This window comes from Nipponia nippon, unplaced genomic scaffold, assembly GCF_047370975.1.
Source record: "Nipponia nippon isolate SJK-2023a ecotype South Korea unplaced genomic scaffold, ASM4737097v1 scaffold_3, whole genome shotgun sequence".
NCBI lineage: Eukaryota > Metazoa > Chordata > Aves > Pelecaniformes > Threskiornithidae > Nipponia > Nipponia nippon.
Window position 1 is genome coordinate 79687755 of NW_028262347.1, and position 8219 is coordinate 79695973.

The 8219-nt window shown below is 38.4% G+C and overlaps 1 protein-coding gene across 4 annotated transcripts in view; it reads left to right on the plus strand.

Annotated features, from left to right (window-relative positions):
* Positions 1-8219, plus strand: part of PPARA (peroxisome proliferator activated receptor alpha) — a 45412-nt gene that overhangs the window by 29326 nt on the left and 7867 nt on the right. For all 4 annotated transcript variants that reach the window (XR_015706268.1, XM_087764356.1, XM_087764355.1 and 1 more), the window contains exons 6-8: positions 186-324; positions 2905-3107; positions 6046-6493. Coding sequence is in view for 3 of the 4 variants with exons in the window: in XM_087764356.1 (XP_087620482.1) it covers positions 186-324; positions 2905-3107; positions 6046-6493 (790 nt within the window). In the remaining variant the exon portion in view is untranslated. The remainder of the gene's footprint in view (positions 1-185; positions 325-2904; positions 3108-6045; positions 6494-8219) is intronic.

Below are 8219 nucleotides of genomic sequence, written 5' to 3' on the forward strand. Positions count from 1 at the left end.
CTATACATGCCTTCATACACACCAATTCACTGCATAGATTCTTACCTTTGGACAGGTTATACTTTGCATATTGTTTTGCTAGTGACATCAATAAACAATAAAAAAGAAAAAAATTTACCTGTATAATTAAGTTTAGTAATCGACATTCTTTAACGTTACATATTGTTTTCTCAAACTTTTTATAGGGTTTTTTTAGAAGAACAATTCGTTTAAAACTCATCTACGATAAATGTGATCGCAACTGCAAAATTCAGAAAAAAAATCGTAATAAGTGCCAATACTGTCGTTTTCAAAAGTGCCTTTCAGTTGGAATGTCACATAATGGTAGGTAAGAGTGTCCTTAATAATTTGTTTCTTCCTACCCAGAGTCTGCTTCTGGAAGCAGGCACTTCGACAGCGTTTTTACTTACACATAGGAGTCGACCCTCAGATTTTTACAGTATAGATCGTGGTGGGGGACACCAGTTTCCCTAATGAGTAGTTAATGTAATTGATACACAGCTGCCAAACGTACTGTTATGAGCTTTACACAATTGTGCTGGATGTCTGTTTGTCCATATGAATGTTCATTTAGTTGCTTTCTTCACCCAGAACTTTTGGCACCATTGCTCCCATTGAAATAAATTTCAATACCGGAAGAATTCTGATCAAGGGCATTGTAGAGGAGTAGGAGGAGAACAACTAGCTCATTGTGGGAGGGAATGACGTAGAATAGAAATCTGTAGGAAACCAGACTTCATTATTTTTCAGCTTACAGTGCAACAGCTCTTGGGCAGATGGTTCAGGGAGTGTGGGGGGAGGGCGAAGATCTGTGCTGACTGTGGAACAGGAATCTGGTAGGTTGCTTGTGAAATGGAATGGTAAAAATTCAGAGTGTTTAGATATTCAGTTTAAAAATTATGTTATTGTTTGTGTTAATGATTTAAGATAAGGCTGGTAAGCCTGCGGCTTACAGGCCGATTTCAACCCACAAGGCAGTTTTATGCACAGTATGTAGCTTGCTAAGCAACTTTGGTAAAGAGGGAGAGGCCAAGCCATGAGAAAGAACACTTTGGTTGGCCAGATGACAGTAGTTTGCTTTCCCTGCGTAGGTCTGATAGTGTCAAGGCTGAACTGGGGAGCAGGTGCAGTTTGGGGTAGGTGAAAAGTAGGTGAAAATGCTGGGCTAGGTGAAAAGCTGTGGGTTAGGAGATGAACTTCCTAAGGAAACTATGCAGTCAAGATAGCTGGGGTGGGGACGTGGCTGGGGAATCTGCCTATGCCATTATAGTCTAGAGGTCTAGAGCAAGAGACATTGGGAGAGTTGACTTTCTGGTTCTGGGGCAGTCTGGCTCCCTTGTGGTGAGCCTTGACTGAGATTAAGGCCCATTGGGAGAGGGCTGATGATAGTCTCTGCAAGACTGGTGGTAACCTTCCTGAAGCAGCAGGCTTGGGAAGAGTGTGCCAGCCAATGAAGTAACATCTCAGGGGCAGGAATTGAGCAGGGAACTCTGCTGGTTGGCAGGAATTAACGTTCAGTTGAAGCTTTTTCAGCCTGCTAAAATGCTGTGGGCACCTGTGTTCCAGCTGAAGGGAGTAGTAGCAGTTTTACTGCAGCAAACACATGGGAGGCAGTGGGAGAAGGAGATGACTGCTAACTTGCAGGTGATACTTCTCAGGAAAAGAGCTAGAACTAGATTTACAGCCACGACCTTAAAACGGTAAGTTTCAGTTTAGAGCAGATATTCTTCCACTTTTCCAATAGACCCATGGCCAGATTCCAAACAGGCCTTCCATGTTGGACTTCCATTGAAGTCCAAAACTGTATTTCAGGTCATGCCTCGAGTCACCTCCTTATGTCATGAGACACCTCCTTATGTCATGAGAAAATTCCTTGGACATGTTGAAGGGCTAATTCTGCACATGCTCTGAATTGCTCAGTCTAAGCAGTGAGGTTCTGTCCTCTCACTGGTTCGATGCTGAAATGTGGTAGGAGTAACCAGCTATATTAGCCATCTCAAAACCTCGCACACCATCAGAGGGTAAGGGCCCTTTTAAAATAGAGCTGTTTTAGTTTTAAATTGAAACTGAAGAAGGATGTGGACACGCCTATTTTATTGCTAAATAGCAAGACCATTTGCCCAAGAACTGGGAGACCTCCATATCCAGCGGTGTTTCCAACTCGCATCTCGTGCCTCTCAGAAGAGTACCCTAATGGCTATATTGGATGCTCAAACTCTATCCTCATCCTCTCCAGTCTTGAAGGGCTACTCTGCTGAAAAAAGAAGCATAAAATTCTGGGTCTAGGAGGAGGTTTTGTTGACTATAGCCTTTGAGCATAAATCCGGGTCTCTGGTCTGTATTGTTCTCACTAGGCAGTACAGATACGTTGAACTGAACATTCAGTCCATAAGGAACTGAAGGGCCCAGCAGGTTCAGAATCAGAAATGGGATTCGGGCCCAACTCCGTTGCAGCGTTCCCTGCAGAGTAACTCCCCAGGCAGCTCTCCAGCTGGCGTGTGTGCTCTCTGCCAAGCTCCCGACATGAGTTTACTCAGGTTTTTAGAATTCCCCAGGTGGACTTTGAGTTTCATGTTGGGCGTTGTAGAACACAATATGGAGAAAACAAAATACAACTACTTAGGTAATGTAGAAGGAAAAAGGCATGCATTCTAGCTCATTGCAGGTACCAGTTTGTCTTTCGAAACATCTGATTACCTTCAGTTTAACATATTGTCTTGATAATTAGTCACTGACTATGTTGGAAAAGATGAGATTTTTTCACTCATGAATTTAGCACAATAAAGATACTACCTCTACCTCAGTTTTTCTAGACAGAAAGTCTTACTGCTCTAATCAGCAACAGTAAAAGGCATAGGTTTTTGTATAACTTACGTTTGTTTTACAATTATGTCTTCCCATCAGCAATACGTTTTGGACGAATGCCAAGGTCTGAGAAGGCCAAGTTGAAAGCAGAAATTCTAACAGGTGAAAGTTATGTAGAAGATTCAGAAATGGCAGATCTTAAATCACTTGCCAAAAGAATTCATGATGCTTACCTGAAAAACTTCAATATGAACAAGGTTAAAGCCAGAATCATCCTTGCAGGGAAAACTAACAACAATCCAGTAAGTACTTTTGCTGTAACTTTAAAGTAAAGCTCGCAAGTACATAAGGTGATTATAATAACTTGTTAAACTCTTACGCAAATCTTTTAGAAAATAAATGTCATGCTAATACAGACATGAAATATGCGGAAAGAATACCTATAGTAAATATGGTTTCTTTTAGCCACTATCAGTATAATAGGAAGCTTTAGGAAAATCAGGTGATTAACTTGTAAATGGAAGCTCATAACCTTGAATTATAGTAGACACACAAGGGAAAGAAAATTAGTTCTTAATAAAAAAACAAAAAAAAAAGACATCTGAATGTGAATACCTCTTGGCATGGGTGGGGGGAATGGTTCAAAACTAATTTCCTATTATGACAGTGGAAAAAAAAATGATAATGTTTTTATGCCACAAATGCCAGGATAAATACTGTTATCTTTTAGGGTGTACAGGAGCTCTGTATGACTTTTGGTTTAATCACAATACTAATGGCAGGAGGGGAAAGAAAACTTGAGTTTGTAATTATTTGTTTACAGTTCTGGCCATTTCCTCACCCAGCCTTCCTGGTCTTTACTGTATGGTTACTTTGAAAGGGAGAAGCAAGCAAGGTTGTGAAGACACGTATGCTGTAGAGGTTATTTTTCTTTCAGGATAATTTAGCCAAGGTCTCCCTAATGCTATCAACTGCTTTTTGTTTTGTAGCACATGAGATGGTATAACCATTTTAAGGACTGACTTGTTTCACTTTATGCATATTTTTTTAAATTCCGTTGTGATTTATGTTAATTATATGTAGAAGATAAGTATCTTATTTTACCAACAATTTTAACTTCAGTAAAAATTTGCAGGGAAGAGGTTTTAGATATGCCGTAATAAAAACCATGTAACTGTGGGGATAAGTGTTATAAAAATTGTAAGCAAGCTGTCTTCAAAATTATGGAATTTGGCGTATTATAGTCTAGTCTAGCCAAGCTTACAGGCTTCTACATTAAAAGAGAGGCATATGAATAATCCCAGTCTTTTTCATTGGATTAAAAAGGTGCATAAAATTAAGCACAGGCTTAAACTTTTTTTGGGGCACAAGCTGACATAAGCCTACAGTAAATACCATGTTTTAACACCTTACCAAGTAGGTATCTGCATAATGTCCTTTTCAAGCTTGTTACCACGTCAGAATCATAAGTTACAACACGTATCGTACATGCAGGGATTTTAGATCATTGCATCCTAATTTTTGTGTTTGCATTGAGGCGATCAAGGCTCTCAGATGATAGTCATCCGATTGACTAGCTAATAGTGACTTGCATGTGTCTTGGGGAATTTACAAGTAAAAATTAATGAGGAATCAGACCTAGTATGTTATAAACAGGCTGCTTCCTCCTTCTTCAATATGCAGGGAAGAGGAGAGGGCTTTTTAAGCTATTTCATCATCTCTTGGGAAAACAGACATTTTAATTTTCTTTTGACTTTTTCACAGAAAAATAAAAAAAAGGGGGGGGTGTTGTTGTTGGTAATTAGTAATCCACCTGTTTCTGAACGGTGCATTAACAGTTGATTCAGTGAATCCTAATTCTTGGCACCACTGTAATTCATTTCAGAATGAACTAGCTTTTTTCATGATGACAAGGTATCATTTTTCAATTTAGCTCCTAAGTCCTTGGCCATACCTATTTTCTGCATAGTGAAATGATGATAAATTCAAAAAAGATTTACAAGGTAGTCTACATCTTTTAAAGGTTTTAGAAATGTGGTGGGTTTATTGCTTTGCCACTTTCCACTCATATCCAGATGCACACAGAAAGTTCTGTTCTGTGTAACTCTTAAGTACTGAAGTGAGGTGGAATGTGTCCTTGCCATAAGCATTTAAAGAATGGATAACTGTGGGAAACTAGCATGTTTGAGAGTTTTCTAAGTGAAATAAGTGAATTCTATGAGTTTCTAACAGAACACCAATTGTTCCTCATGATATTTAATCTGAGATGAGCAAAACAGCACAGGGAAGGTGCTTTGCTTAGCATTTATGGAACCAGATTTATGTTCAAGGTCAGTTGCCATGACTTTGGTAGGCTGGGAAGCATTGGGTTTTGTTGTTTTTCTTTAGTGGATTGTCCTCTGTTTTGATTGCTGCTCTTCAGCTATGTATCAAAATATTTTTGAGTTCTGATTGTTCTTAAGAAAGTCTGAATTTTTTTATACAATGTTTTAAGAGACTGACTCATCAGTTTGTAATGCACGCACCTTTTTAAACTAAGGGGGTTACAGAAAAGACCATGATCAAGACTGAGATTTTGTGTTTGACATTCTAGTGGGATTCTGGGTTTAGAGATGACTTAGCACTGAGCGTAGCTAGAAAGATGAGCTGAATTTCTGTGGAAGATCAGCTGGGGCATAGTCTATGAAAATCTGATAATAAAACACAAGAGTAGTACAGGGTTCACATTCTTGTGCAAATATGCTGTCCTATATTTAAATGACTGTCTGTATTCCCCCTAGGACACTTCAGGAAAGCATCATGATGTGCATCAAGTGTAGTTAGTTTAGGAATCGATAGGAGTGTAGGCAGAATAACCTGGACTTCTGGAGAAGGTAATACAAGTCTTTTGTGAACCTTCTGGGATTTGCTCTGAGATGGATATATGCATACTAAGCACAGTACTTCTGGATCTTCACTATAACTGCTACATAAAACTAGATTAAAGATACGTCATACATATTTGCATTTTACTATTTGCATTGTTGTTTGCAGAGCAGACTTGTTCTTAGATACTGCAGTTCATAGTTCTGTAACACGTGGTTTGGCTTTATGCAGAAATATGAAAGAACTCATGGTTTATTGACAGTTGAAGACTCATTAGCATGAAAGTTAAAATTTGGCAAAATTCCTGTTCTTTAGGAAACCAATGATTAATTACCATTATTTTGTAACTGAATTAGTATCTTTTTTCCTCTGTAGCCTTTTGTTATACACGATATGGATACCTTGTGTATGGCAGAGAAGACCCTGGTGGCAAAATTGGTAGCCAATGGAATTCAGAACAAGGAAGCAGAAGTTCGAATCTTCCACTGCTGCCAGTGTACGTCCGTAGAGACTGTCACAGAACTTACTGAATTTGCCAAATCTATCCCTGGCTTCTCCAATCTCGACTTGAATGATCAAGTGACACTGTTAAAATACGGAGTTTATGAAGCCATATTTGCCATGTTAGCATCTGTGATGAACAAGGACGGGATGCTGGTAGCCTACGGAAATGGTTTTATAACCCGGGAGTTCCTGAAAAGCCTGAGAAAGCCATTCTGTGATATAATGGAGCCAAAATTTGATTTTGCAATGAAATTCAATGCACTGGAGTTGGACGATAGCGATATATCCCTTTTTGTTGCTGCCATCATTTGCTGTGGAGGTAAGCACTACGTATTTGTTCTTTAAGGTAGTAAATTTTAAAATTTTATTCATGTGAATTAGTAAATTTTAAAATTTTATTCATGTGAATTAATAATTTTAATGGAAAAGCTTATATATTCCTTGAAGATTCAGTTCTACCACTAACAGGGTCATTTTCCCTTTTATCATGTTTCACGGAAGATACTGTGTAACTGTTAACAGTCTTGATCCTGTATTTTGCTTTGCAGAATTGTAGACGTGCGTGGAATTACTGTTTAGCCTCACTTAGAGAGGGGTCTAGTTACTCTCTGTTCTTAAAAGCGGGATGTGAAGCCTGTTGGTGGGGTTTTTGTTTGGGGTTTGGAGGATTATTTTTTTTTTATGTTTAAGGCTGGGTTGGAAACAGTATTTGTATCTGCCAAACGGGCAGAAAAATACCATGTAATGAGACTGGAGGCAGGTGCAGATTACAGCTTTGCTCATCTTTGACACTTGCTGATTGCATCATGTAACGAGTTCTGCACAAATGCACAGCTCTGTTGATGCACTTCCTGTGTTCCAATTTCAATATCACAGGCTATTTTAAACAAACAGCTTACTTAGCTAATTAAAAAAAATCAGCTGATGGTATTTTTTAAAAATTATTTCATAGTACCTAAGGATATGGGGTTTGGTTTGTTTTTTTTTTTTTCTTAAATGCCCGTTGTTTGAAGTCTTTGTGAGTGAAGGAACACAAATGTAATCCTGTCTTTTCTCCAGAAAGTAAACCATCCATAAACATTTTGATAAAGGGAAATAAAAGATCAAGGAAGTTCCAACAACTGCTCCCACCTGCCTTTTCTGCATTCTGCTGTACTCATAGAATGCTTCACTGCCCTGGTTGCATCCTCAGCGATTACAAGAAGAGAGATACCATCCGTAGACTTTCAAAAGCTTCATGTGCTAGTTTAGACAGCAACTTCCCATCAAATCTTGAATTACTTTTGCACAATATATTAGTATTTTGACATTTTCAAAAGTCAGGAGAGTTCTTTGCAGGCAAAGTGTTTTCTTTCTCTTTTTTTTTTTTTTTCTTTCCCCTCTATCCTTCCCTTGGAACTAGCTTAAGTTTTCAAGAAACATATTTAGTCTGTTGTCCCAGACTTCTTACAGAGGAGTAAAGTGGAGAGTGACGGTATTACAGGACTGTGAGTAGCTGAAAACGAGATCATATACTAGAAAGTGTGAAACATCCTCAATAGGTGCTTCTCTACATCCTGTCAATAACTTGTGCTGTGGCAACATATATATGGGAACCAAGAGTGAAAGCCTGTTATTTATGTCTTGCTGTATTGCTACCAAACTTCAAGAACTCTCTAGAAATAGCCACATGCTTTTTTTTCCATCCTTACTGTTGGAATTCTGTTATCAAGACATACAGAATATAGAACTGGATTCCTAGGCTGGATACTTCTGCTGGTTTTTGGGGTGAGAGGGTGGTGTGGTTTTTTTTTTCTTGTAGCATGGGTTGTATTTAGTAGTATGAAATCTCTCCTCAAATAACTGTGGGTGTTGAAAAAAACGTGGCCAAACTTTTTTTTCCCCTTCTTTTCTTTTTTTTAAAAAGATTCATTTTGATCATCATTGCCCTCAGTGTATAATGTAAATATATGCTGTAGCCTCCAATATAGAATCTATAAAGCAGCCTACTTTAAAGAATAATTATAAAATTATGACAAGTATTCTTTTGTTTGCCTTGAGAACAG